Below are 17,311 nucleotides of genomic sequence, written 5' to 3' on the forward strand. Positions count from 1 at the left end.
CCGAGGAAACACCCGTATCTGCTTTTGACCAGGCACCTGCAGATAGATCTGGGCTAGGGAAAAGAACGCCAGAGGCTTGCAGAATAAGGAGCACGCAAGCAGAAAGTTATTATCCCGGTGTGGGTCTTCTCTCTGTAACATCTGTGCTACTGCCTTAGTTGGTGTTAAATCAATGTGACTTTTGACTTAATGGCGAATCTGTGCCGGTGAGAGCACGGCCATCCATTTTCAGAGACCATGCAGTAAGCTGCAGAGGAGGCCTGGGCTTGAAGAGCTCTTACAATTGCTGGGGCTGTGGTTCCATTCTCTCAGCAGCTACCAAGGGCTGGTCCCGGGAGTCAGGGAGGCGGAGATGATGACAGGAGGAAATGCTCCCCAAGTACAAACCAAGTCATCTTTCCCCTGATTTTCTGGTCCCCCAGAGCAAAGAAGATCACTGTGACAAGTCTTCACAGGCCTAGCTGGCCTCTTTTCTCCCGCCATTCACTCCCAACCCTGCTGAGGAGCTGCTGTGTGCCTTAGTCTCTGATGTCTTCAGAAGACACATGACAGGAGGAGGAAACTAACTTTCACTACACCCACTCACTACCGTGGCAGATACTCACTAACCTGTCCTCATACAACATGCAAAGTGCCTAAATGAATGCACAGCACGTAGCTAGCACACTGTAAGTGCAAACTGTTGTCATCTCTATTTGGATGAGCAAAAGACAACCACAAAAACAATAGTAACGTTACCGGGTTAAAGGCCCTGCGGATGAAACCAGACTAATTAATCAATTATTTCATCAACTTAAAGACAGCATCACCTTATACTGTCCAGAGTGGCTGGTATTAAATACTGGAGACTACAAGCAGGGGAAAAAGCGCCATAGTGCCATTTTCAAGTGATTGTGTCCAAACCTTTATCCCCTTCCCCTTATGCTGACACAGCTTTACAGCTTGTCTCTCCTAGCTCCAGATGCCCATCCGTGAGCATACCTGGATCTGAGGATGAGGTCACAATCACACGCAGTGTGTACACACTCGTGATCAAAGTGTGACCTCCCACATGCAAATTTTACAGGCTGAGAATTCAACTCTACTCAACAGCCATTATTTCAACTTCTACTTGAAGCATTTTTAATGCACAACGGCTTGTGCTAATTTAAAGCTCAGCCGGGATTACACACAACTTCTGCGCCCTGGGTATATTTATTACACAGCAACTAGGTGCTGATGAGAAATAATTTCAAGTCATTCGTTATGGCCTGGTGTATAAGATATACTATGTAGCCTGTGAAAACGACTTTCCAATTTTATATTTGTATGTCACAGAGAGTTAACAAGCTTGTAAAACAACACAACAGGAAAAACTCTAAAAGCTTCAGAAATAAATATATGACACATATTTTTTGTTGGTACCCAACCCCACCATGACAGACTGCATGTCACTGATGAGCTCTGACTGGGACTGGGACTCTCCTGGTCTCTGACTGACTTCTTTTCACCCTGGGGTTCAATGTCTCACTGCAGAGGGAACACTGTTTGATGACAAGCATCAGCTGCATTAGAATACGTGGTACCTGTGTACATGGTACTGTCACCCATCTAAAACACAGACCCTGAATCCTAAGATTATCTAACTGTAAGAAATTAGGACACAACATAAGATATATGTAATATACTCTTCCATGTGTAAACTATCAGTATCTGTATCTGAATATACAAAATTGTTCAAAGGGATATTACATTAAGATGCTAGACACTAAAATTATGTCATAATCTTTTGATCTTTTTCCACATTTCCATTTTATTAAACACATGTAACTATTATAGTCAAAACAACAGAAAACACCCCAAATACTTTCCCCCTTGCTCATCAAGCCCCACCCACATGGACAGACCTAACTTAACATGATGTCCCCAAAACACTAACTGGTCACGAGTCACATCAGAGCATGAGGGGAGGTGAGCACGGTTTCTAATTATGAAGATGAGATCTTATATGGGGAGCCCGGAGCCAAAAGGTTCATCTATAACTCAACTCTTTCACCTAACGCTCACGGACATTGCCAAAGGGGATGGAAAAAGATTAAGACAGCCAGAGGACAAAGAAATCTGCTGTGAGATTGTGTCGTCTAGAAATGACAGGAAAGCTTCACCTACTGTACCTCGGTAGCATGGCGACCTAAACAAGACCTGACCTTGAAGGGGGACCCTCGGGGTCTTCACCTCTTGACAAAGAACTAGGGGTAACTAGGGAAAGCTCAAAGTGGGAGGTAGATTCTTCAGGACCGAGCCCCTCATTGGTTACCCAATACCAAGTGGTCAGCCCTGAAATCAAATACACACAAGCAACACTAAGTGGGCTGGGTAGGCTACTCACACACATGGTCACATGCTTGCACACACACACACACACACACACACACACACTAACAATGAAACACAGGTCGTGAGTTTGAGAGGGAACAAGGGGTTCAGGACATGGAAGGGGTTGAAGGGAGCAAGGGGAAGACGGTGTAGTTATATTTGAATTTAAATAATGAAAAGATGAGTTCTTCAAGGATGTACTAGAGAGTTCAGGGCACCAGCAGCTTCCACTACCATCCTCTCTATTCTTTTTAACATTTCAAAGAAAATCCTCAAACATAATGTGATAAAAATCTAGTAGTGTGTTTTCAACTACTTTCATTTGAAAACAAAGAAACTTAAAAATAAAACAAAACAAAAAACATTCCCTCGCCCAAGCCACAGCAGTCTGCAGTCAGAAACTGTAAACAGGAAGTGCTCTGCAGCTGTGGAACTTTCTGCTGGGCTCAGGCAGCTCTGAGGCAATAACTGCCCTCAAACTGCTGAACTACAATATGCAAAGGCCAGGGCGGAGGGAGACCAGAAGCAGCAGGAGTCCTGCCTGGATGAGACCCACGGGCACAGCCCCTCCTGTTAGTAAGGTCTGCACACAGCCTTAAAACCGCCGGGCACTGACCGAGGGCGCGGCACTGACCGAGGGCGCGGCATGTGACGGTGTCCTCTGACCACTGAGGATCTCTTCCCCAGCTCAGTTTTGCAGCCCGGGAACTCAGGTGTGCGATGCTCTGTTGATGCTTCCCTTCCTGTGCTGGGTCCAGCACAGGATTGCTTTTCTTTCGGTGGATCAACCCGTGAACTTATTTTTGGTGCTTTATGTTAAGCTTCAACTCTGGGACAAAGGACTGAGGCTGAGATGCCTGTTTTACATATCAGAGTGGACCCGGCTGCCAGGTTCTCCCAGCATCCCCCAGTCCCCACGGTTACAGGGTATGCCAGGCACACCACACCCTCTACCCTGACCTCTGCAGCCCAGGCGCTGGGCTGCCCTTCCCTATATAATGGAGATTAATTTTGGCTTTGGAGCTTTGGGCCTCTGGTCTGCCACACCTGTTTCCCTCTCTCCCATACGGCCCAGCTCAATCTGCCCATGTCCCCACGCTGGACTCTCCCAGATGTCCCCAACTCTGCCTATGCTCTCCCGCGTATCCGTAGTAAACTTTCTCCTCCTCCATCCCTGGGGGCAGTCACATCCTTTCCTTTCTATGTTTTCCATTCACTGTATGTTTAACCAAACGAACAACAAAATCATAAGCAGCTAAACTCAAGAGTGGCCTACTTTTATCTATGTATTATAAGAAAGGGCACGGTGAAGCAAGTCCTTCTCACTAACGAACCGTGTTAAAGGGGCACAGGCCAGGAGGTGTGGGAGGTACCCACACAGCACACAGAGACCACATGTTACATGGGTGCTTCACACACTTCTGAAAATGCTCCCACAGAAACCTGCAGAGGGCAGGGGCTCAGGTGGGCATCCTCTCCCTGCATGTCCCTCTTCCTATCAGAGTGTTTGTGCAGAGCCTCAGCAAATATAATAATAAGTATAATGCATGCGCTATGACATGGTACGGAGCGCCATCAGCCTCGCTTTAGAGAAGTGAAGGAACCAAGACTTAGTATCTCTCCAGGCTTACAGGAAGCAGCCGCTGGTATGGTAGCCTTGTCTCTGAACCCTCTTCAGGCACGTCAAAGTTAAAAAGGAAGCCGATCACGCACACATTTCTCTGGTTCCTTACCACTGAGAGGCAGCATTTCCCAGAGAAAAGAAACCTAACAGACCACCGTTGGGAAGACAAACCAACTTCTGTCTTCTAGATTGAGAGCCACAGAAATGATGTTAGAGACAGAAATTCACCAGGAGGGAAACCGACTCACAGAGCCTGGGGAAGTGCAAGGGACACAAGCTGGAGGCCACACCCCAGCCACCCCGGGGCACAACAGAGGCCAGGGGACTTTGGTTCTGTACACTTCTTTTACAATGCATTTTTACACAGCGATGCTTTCGTAGGCATCCATTGAGACTATGATTTAATGCTTCAGACTTTGGTTTATATTTGGAAAACTTGAAACTCACAAGGGTTTGAGAACACAGTACAGAGATGCCCTGTGTACGCTTCAGCTCCCCAGCAACAGCAGCTCATATTATCTCATTAAAGTCTAGAAACCGACAGCAGTATGACAAGACTGCAGACCTCATTTGAATCCCTGCAGCTCCTGCACACGCTTTCCTGTCTCTTAAACGACCAGCAGTAACCGCATCTCTGCACACAGTTCTAAGGAAGGTGCGGTTACTCCGGCAAGATTCCGAAGAAAAGCCTGGGCCCCGGCACGGCTGCATCCCAGACCTCTGCAAGCAGCAGCTCACAGGGCATTGCGCAGGGAAGCTACGGGAACAAAATCGAGGCCGCTGGCGCCAGGGCCATGCCACACTCGTCGTGAAAAGCGACCGTCATACGCAAAGCCAGCCCAGAAGCGGGACCACGTGGGCTGCACCAACTCCAGTGAAAATGATTATTCCATGGCCCCTTACCAGGAATGCCATCACCATCTCCAAATACGTATTTTTATTTTCTTAGTGCAACAAACTAGGCTGTCAGCAATTTCTTTTGGATCTACCTTAGACTTATATTCTATGAAGGAGAGAGGACATGGCAAAACAAACAAAAAAACTTATCCCTTCAAAAAAACAAGCAAAACCAATCAAAAATCAAAACAACAAAACAAGCCACTTGGACCAGGTGTATCTAGTGAGATACAGCGCTTTTATCTTAGGAAGGAGAGTAAGATGACTGCGTGGCAGGGGCGATTCACAGAGAGCGAAAGGGCAGTCAGGCCAGAGGCACGGGGTGGGGCAAGGCTGCTTCCTAGCAGCGTGAACCAACAGCATGCATGGTCTCAGTGCGATTCGGTACCCTCAGGGTGACTCCCAATCTTAACACGGGGCAGCTAGAGTGAATGGTAAGACACTCACTTTTCTTGACACGGAGACACAATGCTTGTCAGAAAGTACTTAAGGAAGGGAAGGCTCAGTTCAGTTTGCGGAGGGTGTGGTGAAGGTCACTGAGGCAGGGCTTAGAGCCAGCATGCTGGATCAGAAATTAGGTGGCTCTAAAAATTGTAACCCTCAAGCCTCACCCCCATGTGGGCTGGACTGTATGTCAGTGCCACCGGATAGGGACATGCGACTGTGGGGCTTTCCCATCCATGACAAGCGCTCGCCACACACTGCCAGGCGCAAAGGGCTCCCAGCATCATCTTCATACGGACACGCACAGGTGTAGCCGCCATCACACAGGCTGTGGTGACCCCTGACTGACGGCCCAGCGTGTCTGCTCTTGGGGAAAGCGAGAGGCCCGTGGGACAAGATGGAGCTCTGGGAAAAGCTTCCTGGGCTTTCCGGAAGTTATTACCAAAGCGAGGCCGAGTCTTCCTCCACTTCCTTTCCTACCAACGATAAGCCCTGAGCTCTCATGCTCACCACCCTGCAAGCCACCCCTGCAGCAAGCGGCAAGCAACACCCAGAAGGAAGAGGGCGCCAGAGCCAAACTGTCTAAGAGTTAAAGACGGGCACGGGCTTGTTAAGACAGAAAGCACAGGCACATTATGTCTTATGCTCACACTGTCTTTCTTCTGGCTCTCGGAAAGATAAAGTAGAGGACGGCGAGGTGGTTTCTCTCCCTTTAATAAATCCATCCTGCTGGTGGCTGAGTTAAAGATATTTCACTTCCCACTCCCGGGACTGAGGTGAGGAAGCCATGAGTCATTCTCCCTGTGCAGTGGCGAGGCTATAGATGCGCTTCCCTGAATACGAGGAGACTCACCAGATTTTTCAGCAGCGTGGACAGTTCCTTTGTAAGTGTAGAAAACTTGACAAAAGCGGTGCCAAGGTCAGGGTTGTCTCTACTTAAAAAATTACTTCCAAACTTATCCAGAACTTGTGCATAGTTTTCTTCATTTTGTACGTGATCTAAAAGAGAGGCAAAGAAGACGTGTGGGCCGTTATTTGTCACAGTGCGGGTGCCTTTGAACGCTGATCACTTTCGAACCTCTCTCTCAAAAGGAAAGCAGAGAAATCAGCATCAATTGTTTATTGAACATGTCCAGAGGTTGGCAGCTCACTGAACGCTCTTTCTGATATACAGTTCAGGCCAGCCTTGGGCCTGCAGCCTTTCTGCTGGGGTCCTCCCACGTGCCGTGACTACAGGTGTTACAGGCGCATGCCGCCACACCCGACTCCTGCTCATGCGTTCTTTCTCTCTCTCCCTCTCTCTGAGGATTCCTGTTTCCTTACCACATTCTCCAGCAATTAAGAAACTATGAAGAGCCAGACAGTGATGGCGCACGCCTTTGATCCCAGCATTCAGGAGGCAGAGGCAGGTGGATCTATGTAACTTCAAGGCTAGCCTGGTCTACAGAGCAAGTTCCAGGGCAGCTAGGGCTACACAGAGAAACCCTGTCTAGAAACACAAAACGAAACGATGTCCCACCCCCACACCCCGAAAACCCCACCTCAGTCTTAGAATACAAAAGAAAACTTCTTTCTAGCACATTTCTTTCTCCACGCCTATCTTAATTCCTTTATTTTGTTTATGCCCCAGGTCTGTAGAACAGAACAGCACTTGCAAAAGCTCTTTCTATAAAACCGTCTCTAAGTACAAAGCTTGCACGCTTCGATAAGGTGGGTCTGTGCTTGAAGAACAGTTTTGCTATTTAACCAGCTTGCTACTTTACTGCTTGGCTTAAAAACCAGAACAATGACAACAACAAAAACTTCCGTGCTTACTACCCTAGCTGGTACACAAGAAGTATTTACCTTTTATTTTGGGATCGATTTTCCTTCTAGCTATTGCTTTCAAATGTACAAACTGAGACCATTCCTATGCATGTTTACTGCTTTGGGATCTCAAGTCTTATTGCTTCAGAAAAGTTCTAAATGGACACCTTAACCCGAGTCCACCCCTAAAACACAAACTTACACAACTAACTGTCTATCCAGTACGTCCACTTGGATGCCCAATCAGCAGGCAACGTTGGACCCCTGGGCTGTTCCCCGAGTCTCTTATCTCACGTAGTCATTGGCAAACAACCTTAGTGAAGCTGTAACGCAGGCAAGACCTGTCATGTCATACGTGGCTTTTCTGTCACACACCTCAGAGTGGCCACAGAAGGCCACTAACCACTGAGAATCTGCCTCTGAGAGTCCATCACCCCATGGTAACACCCTACCCAGCACCCCTCTTCCTTCCTTCTGGCCTCTTGGTTGCTGTTCTTGCTTTGTCACTAAAGCAGCACCCCGCATGGCCCCATCAGACCAGGCAGCAGACGGGACCCCGTCACACACATGACCAGTCACAGGTACCCCATGCCCTGGGCTAATGCGTGGCAGCTGCCTTGACTGGCAGCTGAGATGGAGGTGATACTGCTCTCACGGGCAAGCTTTTCATGTATTCCAGTTAGGCTCAGATTTCCACCTCTCTGTGCTTCGGATTCGCCGTACAAAGGATGGCATTTGTGTGGAAGCCCACCGTAATGCCTAGTACATATGCTAGATGAATTAGCGACGAGAATGTGTAAGAATCCCAAGCCTTCTCTTAGCTAGAAGAGTTAGAAGGAGCCTTCTCTTGCCCATTAGACCTGCAATTGTGTGTCGTTTTCCACATTACACATCTTTCCATAGGCGGCCTCTGGTCACCTCTGCATGCCCACTAACAGACAGCACTGTCCATTTCCCAAGGGCTTTGGGTGGATTTGAATTTGGCTTAGTAAGAATTTGTTATGTCCTCTGAGATCTCTTAGGCTGTTTATCCCCAGTCATTCAACTGATATTAAAAGCTTTACTTTCAAACACTCCTTGATGACTGTACCAGGAGCAATGGGCATCCATGAAACAGAGCACTAGCCCGGGGAGTAATGGGCATCCATGAGACAGAGCACTAGCTTCAGGGAGTAACGGGCATCCATGAAACAGAGCACTAGCCCAGGGAGTAACGGGCATCCATGAAACAGAGCACTAGCCCGGGGAGTAACAGACATCCATGAAACAGAGCACTATCCCAGGGAGTAACGGGCATCCATGAAACAGAGCACTAGCCTGGGGAGTAACGGGCATCCATGAAACAGAGCACTAGCCCGGGGAGTAACGGGCATCCATGAAACAGAGCACTAGCCCAGGGAGTAACGGGCATCCATGAAACAGAGCATTAGCTTCGCTGCTCGTCTCAGCATGAAAGATTCCTGATGCACGCAGCGGCTGTAAGCATTTCTGACTGAGATACTAAGAGAGATAAAATGCAGCTCTAGTTACGCCTCAGAAAAACAGAAGGGCCACATCAGCTCAACAACAGGCTGTGTGCAAGTCTGCCTGAAGTCAAGCCCACTCTCCACTGAGAATCCCCCTAACACTTTCTGCTCTTGCAAGCCAGTGGAAACAGTGAGATTCACCCCATCCTCCCAGGGGAGAAGGCACCTCAGTGCCAAGTGGTAAACACTGGCTGCACACCCAAATTCTGTTTGTTTACCTGAAACCACACACTGCTGCAAGTGAAATCTGTACATGTGTATCAACACAGGATCTGCCACCTGCTACGCAGATTAATAAAGACATTATTACAGATTGGTTCGGGAACCCCTCCTGGACATCCCACACAACTGCAATCTCCTCTTCCTCCCCTGACATCTATTACCCTGAAACAGCATTTCATACAGGGTTAGGAAGAATTATGAGAAGCCTGGCAGATCAGAGATGATGACTCACTCACTGCAAAATCAGACCGACTGAGCACAGGCAGGTCATGTGAGGGGCAGGGGCCCTGATTTGTGTTGAGAACGTTCTCTGGCCTAACTGCTCTCTCTATAATAGCCTATTTCCTCCTCAGCAGACCTCTGCAAAGATGTGATGGATGACAGGCAGAGAGTCAGACTGCATAAGTAAGCATGGGTTAGGTCATACATCTGGGATACCTGTGTGCACATGCATGCATCGGTTTGGGTGTGCTTCCAAACACCGTGATGTGTCATAGCTGTGTAATTCTGGTATAGATACAGATATTAAAATATACTGGCATAGTAAGTTGAATTTTGGGATAATAATACAAATGGTGGGAGTAGCACAAGCACAGAGTATGCCAGCCACTGCTATCTCCGAGCTGTATGTCTTGCTAACAGCACAGGAGCATGCAGTATGCATTTTCAGTTATCATTCAGCATATTGCATTATGAAATCTATTAGGGATGACTTACTGAAAGCATCCCCCACCCCAAATCCCACCTTAGTACAAAACGAAGAGTTTTCTGGAAGACTCTCAGTGTGTGACAAGAACCAGAGGCAGTGGCACTCCTCTGGAGGAGGAAGTATCGAGGGCAGAGGCAGAGGGAGGCCACAGTAGAGGACAGTCAGCTGTTGGATGTGCTGTCCCTTTAGGGTACACGAAGGGCGACGGAAATAAAGGTTTTAGGGGAGACCATCGGAAACAGGTTTGTAACTAAAGAGAGGGACTAAAGGCACAGGGAATGCCTCGATCACTCCAAGAGATAAGGGAGCATAGAAAGTTCTTGTCTATGATCTGTACTGGGAGACTTAGAAATAACACAGCAAGGGGCAAGCGCCTTGGGCCTCTAAGACAGTGAGTTATGGGAAGGAACGGGTAGGGTGCGGGGACTATTTTGGAGAGGTTCACAATCAATAGCCCTTTTGGGGTGGTGCCTAAGTTCACAGAGCTGATGCCCTCACACATAGTAAACCCTTTCCCTATTGATCCGTCCCTCTCACAGTCTGGCTGCAGCTTAGAGGAACAGCTCTACCCTGCTCGACTGCAAACCCTGGAGTGGGATGAACTTTTATCCAATGCCTGAGTGTTCAGTGATGTTAATCAAGTGGCCCTCTCTAAGCCTTCCCTGCAAAGTGGAGACACGATGGCATTTATGTAGGACAAATGGTTAGCATGTAAGCACAGAAAGAGTGTGACTATGATAGCCACGGTGCCATCGCTGCCATCCTGCTCACTGCAGTGCAACTGGCCAGGCGGCGCAGGCACCAAAATCACCCTGAAGTCAGGAAACTAAGAGTCACCCCTGGGAGTTGGGAATGCCTTTGGGATGCACTACAGCTCCACCCCTAACGTGCATCGCGAGACTTTCATCAACAACTCACAAACAACGGTGATAACCGAGCAGGCCTTTCTCTGATGGCTGTTTACTTGTGGTGGAGCTTACCATTAATTATCTCCAGACTGGTCTGCCAACCCAGCTTTCGGCAACTGCTGTTTATTAGGTAAGTACTTAATTCGCACTATCCTCAGACTCACAGGATACTCCTTCAAGGCATTGGTTTTACTTGTGTGCACACGTGTGTGCCGCACATCTGGGTGTGCAACATATCACACATATGAGGTATCCACAGAGGTCAGAGCAGTCTGGGACTGGAGCTAAAGAGGGGTTGACTGCCTGATGTGGAGTGTGGGAAACGAACTCAGGTCCTCGGCTTTTCAGCAGGCTCTCTCTCTTCACCTCTGCGCCGAGCCTCCCGCCATGAAGGCATGGTTTCATGGGTACGTGGAACTGAGGGATGAAGCCAGTGTCAGAGACCAGCTATGCCTGATTGCAAATCAGCCCTCCTTCTGCTGACCCAACTCTGCTAGACTATCCCGTACGCCGGAGCAGCGTGTTAACACCTACTCAGAATCTGCTACATGAGGGATTTAGGGACAGCGCCAGGAGTCCAGTGGACGTCTTTGTGCGTTAGTCAGACAAACAGCGCAACAGTTATAACTAGCTGGAATTAGAGTTTCTGATGAGTTAAGGTGCCACACCTATACGAAGTATTCCTTCTATATTAACTCACTCGCTCGCTCGCTCGCTCACAATTGCATGCCATTATTACCGCCCTCACTTTCAACACGTGAAACGGTTCAGAGAGGCTGAGCAAGCGTCCCAAGGCCACACAGCTAATGTGAAGTGGCAGGTATAAAGCAGGTCTACTACGTCTCACCCGGCCACTGACTGCTAAGGCGTCATAATGAACAGGAGAGATCTTTCAGAAGAGCAGCAAGTCCACAAAACCCCAACTGCTTCTTTCTGACTAGTGGGTATTAAGGCCATGAGGGAAGTCACCAAAAGCCCATGTCTAAGTCCAAACCCTGGCAGGACTAAGGCATTACCTGGCAGAGGGACACAGAGCAAGTCTGTCTGAATTCCTGCCCTAGTCCTCACTGGTCATGTGACCTTAGGAAGTCTGAATCCCTGGCCTAGTCCTCACTGGTCATGTGACCTTAGGAAGTCTGAATCCCTGGCCTAGTCCTCACTGGTCATGTGATCTTAGGAAGTCTGAATCCCGGCCCTAATCCTCAGTGGTCATGTGACCTTAAGAAGATGACTTCAGCTTTCCAGGTGTCCAGTTCAGATGTGAAATGGTGTGTCAATGACTCCGACCCTGAGTTAAAGCACCAGCACTAGTGGGCATCAGATGTAAACCTAGTGTCATGGCATACCTTGGAGAATTCAGGGACATGCAAGATAGCAGTGAGGTAACAATGTCCAGTTGGCAGGGCCTTTGCGGGAAGTGGAGGAGCGTGGATGTACCGTGCCACATGGAGTTTCTGGCACGTGAGGTGTTTAAGTACTATCTGCCACTCACCCCAAAGGAAGTGTCACTTTCGTGTCTCCTCACCTCTTCTTTCTGGCCCTTCCCTCAGGGTCTGTTCTCCCTCCTGTCAGAGTCTGGAGTAAGGTGCGTCTATCACCTTGTGAGCCAGAGCTGGGGGCTCTGGAGAGAAGCCCAGACATGTGAATGCCTACACGCCACCTACAGTCTACCCAAACGTCTCTCCCTCATGTGCCACCAAGTTCCTGGCCTCAGCCTTCCTCATTCAAGGTTAGTGTAAGCCCACTCACTGCCTTCTCATAGCTCTACCCCATTTATGATGTTCCCAGAGCTCAGTCTCGCTACAGGGAGGGCTCAATAAACTTATTGTGGGTCATGAACAAATAATGTTCCTTCTCTCAAAAAAGGTTCCTTTGCCAGGTGCCAGGCCCAGGAGCGGCAGTCAGAAGACACACAAGCTGCCGTATACATTGCTATAGCGCCGGGAAAGGACACACTCCCTTCTCCTCCAGACTTATACACGCCTTAGAGCATGAATCACAGCATTGCAATCTTAACTGCTTGCTTTGTTAGTTTTAATTTGCAGGCAATTACAGAGATACACAGATAAAAACTCTAAAGTCCTCTTCCAATCCCAGCTCCTTCTGTGGCCAACGCACACACAAACACAGGCACTTTGTGGGTATTCATCTCATTTTTTAAAATGCCGAGTGACGTATCACGCGTAAGACACCACGGCTTCCTTTTCTCCTGCTGAATACAGACCAGGAAATTCAACATAAGCACATCTTAATAATTATGTCAACCGTGGCTATGTTTCACAGCAAGCTGTGGCGCTGGTTACATAACAACCTCTCCCTAAGAACCTTCCAAGTTGTTTTCAGCTTTCCCCACCAAAACCCAACACTTCAACGACAATTTCCAAACACAAGCTTGAACACGCTGCCGCTCCTCCGTCTCTGCAAAGGCATGCACATCACCGGCTTGGGGGGGATGTGGGTACAGGGACACTCCAGTCTTAGAACTGCCACGTTTCCTAGGGAAGAGGCTGACTGCGGCAAGCACATCTCCAACAGCAATCAACGTCTGTATGACGGGGACCCTTTCTGTGGAAAGGCACTGATGTCTAGAACTGTCCTCACCTGCTGCCTTACAGACATGAGACACAGAACCACGGAAAGCCTGCTTTTCTGTATCCTACTGCCCGTTAACATTTCCTTTTCCTTCCTTGACCTACTCTGGTTTTGAATTGCTTGTCTTTCTTACCAGTCTGCAAGCAGACTGCCTTACAAAGAGGGGCGCTGGCTATCTTTTTAGTCTGTGTTGTTAACTGTGATGCAGAACTTCTGGTTTCCATTCATGATTTCTCCCCAATGTAGACCATGACTCCAGGAGGTCTAGTGTCTGACACACTGCAGAAATTCAAAGTTGCCCCCACCTTTTTGCAGAGCTGGCCCTAAAGAAACTGCCTGAGCTTCCCGACAGGAGGAGGGATCCAGTTGTTCACAGCCCAGAAGTCAGAAGACTGTCAAGACAGACTCTGCCGGCCCCTCCCTTAGTCTATTAGCATAGGCCACACCCACTCGGGCCAAAGACTTCAGCAAGGTTCTCTGGGCTTCAATTAGGGGCCACCACAGGACAGGGTTTGGAACTCCTCCAGCTTGCTGAAGGCTCCTGGAGGATGAGGCACTCCACCCCAGTACCTCACATCTGGAGCCTTTGTACCGTGCTTCCTGTGAAGCTGGTAGACATGTTTCTAGGAGTTTGAGATTAAGAAAACTAACAGGAGAGGGTTGTGGAAATCCCAATTCACAGAAGCATGGGTGAAAACCACCCTAGGGTTCTGGAATCCTGTCAGAACTCCGAGGCAGTCCCAGGAATGTGTGGGAATGTCAGGACTGAGCTGGAATAGGGGTATCTGCTACAGAATTTACTGCATTCTTGCTTGTGGGACTTGTGTTGTAAATATGCAAGAGAAGAAACTTGCTCTATGATTTTCTCTTGTATAACAAACATTTTCTATTTTCTTTATTTTGTTTACATTGTGTTTTGCCATATAGAAAAAATTAAACTCCCTCTAGTTAAAGATATCAGTTGTAATACAAAAGATTACTGGGTTTCCTACCTTTTGTTATTAAACCTTCTACTCTTCTGATACTTAAGAACCAAACAATGCCACTGAAGGGGCTAGAAAGACTACTCGAGAGAGGACGCGGCTCCTGCACAGCCTGACTGTAGTTCTAACACCATGTCAGGGGGTTCACAACCCATGACTTCACCTGCTGGGCAACCCAATGCCTCCCACACCTACCGACGCCCTCACATACATAAACACATAGAATCAGGGTAAACTGATCCCTCTGACATCCATGGATGCCCTCACAAAGACAGACAGACAGACAGACAGACAGACACACCTAGAATGAGGCTAACCCGAAGCCTCTGACACCCATGGACACACAAGCACACACATACACACAGAATTTTTTAAATGATAAAAAAATCTTTAAAATATTCAATCTGTTAACCCAAAGTGATATATCTGCTTACAGAGCAAGAGATGGGATCTGAAATATTTATTTATTCTTTTTTTTTTTTTTTTTGGAAAACTAAGGATTGAACTTGGGCCTTATATGCTGTGTAGGCAACCAATAACCCAAAATTACCAGCTCTTATTATTTAAAATGTCCTTAAACATTCTAAAAAATGTTTGTCTTCTTGATACTTAGTCTGCAGTAGATTTATTCATCTAGCATGAGAAACGGAAGTCATCTGTATGAAAATAATTTTAACAGGGTTTATACAGATCACCCATTTGGGATCTGGTTAACAAAACAACGGGCAAAACTTGCAGGCAGAGGTCAGAATTCATGGATGATGATAAGTAAGCAAACACCTGATGATAAGCAGCTGTCTGGTAAGCAGGGTGGGTTAGGAACAAGCCAGGCAGGAGGGAGCAAGAAGCTCGTACTGGGCAGAATGGACAGCATCTTAGTCACTTTTCTGTTGCTGTGAAGTGACACCATGGCCGCGGCAACCCTTAAAAAAGAAAGCATTCCACCCATGCTGGCTTACAGTTTCAGAGCTCATCAACAATTTCATCTTGTATTGGTCAATGGTGAGAATTTTGCTTCACATAAACGCGAACACAAAGTGGCAGACACATATTTAGGGTCCTATGAGAAACCGCCGGGAATTCTGTCCTAATATTCCAAGCAAAAATTCAATTAAGCAATTTTGAATCAAGCACCTCAGTAACTCATATGGCAATTTATAAGTCATACGTTCTAACTGTTCTATCCAAAGACACACTGCTCTGACATTTCCGCGGTGAGCAAGGCCAATGCTCGGCCCTTGCTTTCTGTAACTCATGCATTAGACTTTGGTAAGAGCTGGAACGGTCAGGTAGTATTTGGCGGTGCCTCTGGGCATTGACAGCAGTGTCTACAGAAAAGCATGGCCTTTGGGGGATCAGAGCTTGGGCTGCAGTGAAGCCATGCAATGCAAAACAGGTAAGATCTCTGACATGCGTGACTTTGAATTGATTTCCAGTGCTGTGTATTAAAGACCATTTTGCCATTGCCAAATTGTTCACAGCCCCGACATGGGGTATATCTCAACTCAGGTAAGGAAGCCAGGCATACGCTAGGACCTGGCTTGAGTCCACACTCTCCAGATGTAGCACACTGCAGACTATTTTTGAACGTATTTTCTTGTCAGTAAAATGCGAGAGGACACACACTTCCAGCCAATGTTTGCTTCCTTAAATGATGCATGTGATACTTTATCTGGTTCAAATGTCTGTGAAAGAGATAGGGTTTCAGCAGGTCCTGGGGAGACCACCGCCTGGATCTGGCTTCCCCATGCACACTGTGATACCCTGGTTCTTCACTATGATTAAGAGCAACATCTTCACAGGAAAACAGAATCACCATTCACAGGGATGAGAATGTCAAAAGTGTGGTCAAAGAGCAACTTGGACTGAGAGGCCAGGTGTGGGAAGCCTGGAGTCTTTACTGTATTTGTCCAGAAGGAACAGTTCAAGGCTAAAAGGTTGCCCATAATGATAATTACACAGGGCTGGAGAGATGGCTCAGAGGTTAAGAGCACTGGCTGCTCTTCCAGAGGATCCGGGTTCAATTCCCAGCACCCACATGGCATGCACAGCCATCTGCACCATTAGGTCAGGGCCTGAGGTTCTCTTCTAACCTCCTCTGGTACCTGGGAAGCATGTGGTACACACATACCCAGGCAAAATACCCACACACATAACATAGAAATGAATGCAGTTATCACCCACACACATAACATAGTAATAAATGAAGTTATCACCCATACACTCGAGAAATCAGAAATGTTAAATTTCTTAAACATACTCTTGCAATACTTTTCCCTTTCTAATTTTACTATTAAGATCTTAATCCATTTTATCTATTTAAACCTGTTAAGCAGATCATAATTAGAATTAGTATTATATGACATAGTCAAACATTAACTGCCACCTCTATTTATGACTGACTGTTGGGAGCCTTGCAGCCTGGTCTTGGGTCAGCATATGGCTCCCTGTCCAACGGGTTTCCTCAGGGCAAGGCACCTGTGGAAACAGACTCTCACTTGGCAAGGACCAGTGAGTAGTCCACGGGAGGAACTTGCAAAATCTGTGCAGCCTGCAGGCTCTTTTCTCTCTCAGTATATTGGTTATTCTTTGGGCTGTTTTTAGTTTTACTTTGTCAGTTACTCATGCAACAGCTGTAATTTTCCCTGGAAATTCTGTTCCTTTTCAAATATTTTCCCCTAAGATTCAACAGGGGGCTAATGTTTCTCAAACCTCCTATCTGGAATTGCTAACTACTACTCTTAATCCTGGGAGCTTTTCTGACTCAATAGAGACCGTTAGTTACATATGAGAAACAACACTTGGAACATTAACCATGTCTCATAGTTCTGGAAAGGACAGTAAGGCAGGTACACACAGAATAGGGTAAAGGCTTCAGAAACAGACACAGAGCCAACTGTTGAGAGTGAGTTCCCTGGACACCAATCATATAGAATCGATGACACGGTGTAGTATATTCTGATGGGATCGACAGATCCATCTTTACATACACAGCGCTTGTCCTGGTGGAAGAAGTAGGGGATAGTGAGAGAGGAAAGGAGTGCTTTGTCAGAGTCTGCCTTCTGCAGGGAGACTGAGACATGGGACTCTCCTGTAGGAAAGGGAACTGTATAAAAATACATCTTGCAGACCTGAAATAATTGTCTGGGCTTGAATATTGTTGTCCTTAAAGCATTGTGCCCATGTCTGTTACCTTTTAACTTTCTAACCACGAGCAGCTGCCAGTTGACATAGGTACTGCAAGA

At 47.3% G+C, this 17,311-nt stretch overlaps 1 protein-coding gene across 11 annotated transcripts in view; it reads right to left on the reverse strand.

Annotated features, from left to right (window-relative positions):
- Asap1 (ArfGAP with SH3 domain, ankyrin repeat and PH domain 1) overlaps positions 1-17,311 on the reverse strand; it is a 269,949-nt gene that overhangs the window by 91,713 nt on the left and 160,925 nt on the right. For all 11 annotated transcript variants that reach the window (XM_040730398.1, XM_040730404.1, XM_040730399.1 and 8 more), the window contains one exon: positions 6,174-6,319. In XM_040730398.1, coding sequence (XP_040586332.1) covers positions 6,174-6,319 — 146 coding nt within the window. The remainder of the gene's footprint in view (positions 1-6,173; positions 6,320-17,311) is intronic.

Source organism: Mesocricetus auratus, unplaced genomic scaffold (assembly GCF_017639785.1).
Source record: "Mesocricetus auratus isolate SY011 unplaced genomic scaffold, BCM_Maur_2.0 Super-Scaffold_100023, whole genome shotgun sequence".
Classification (NCBI taxonomy): Eukaryota; Metazoa; Chordata; class Mammalia; order Rodentia; family Cricetidae; genus Mesocricetus; species Mesocricetus auratus.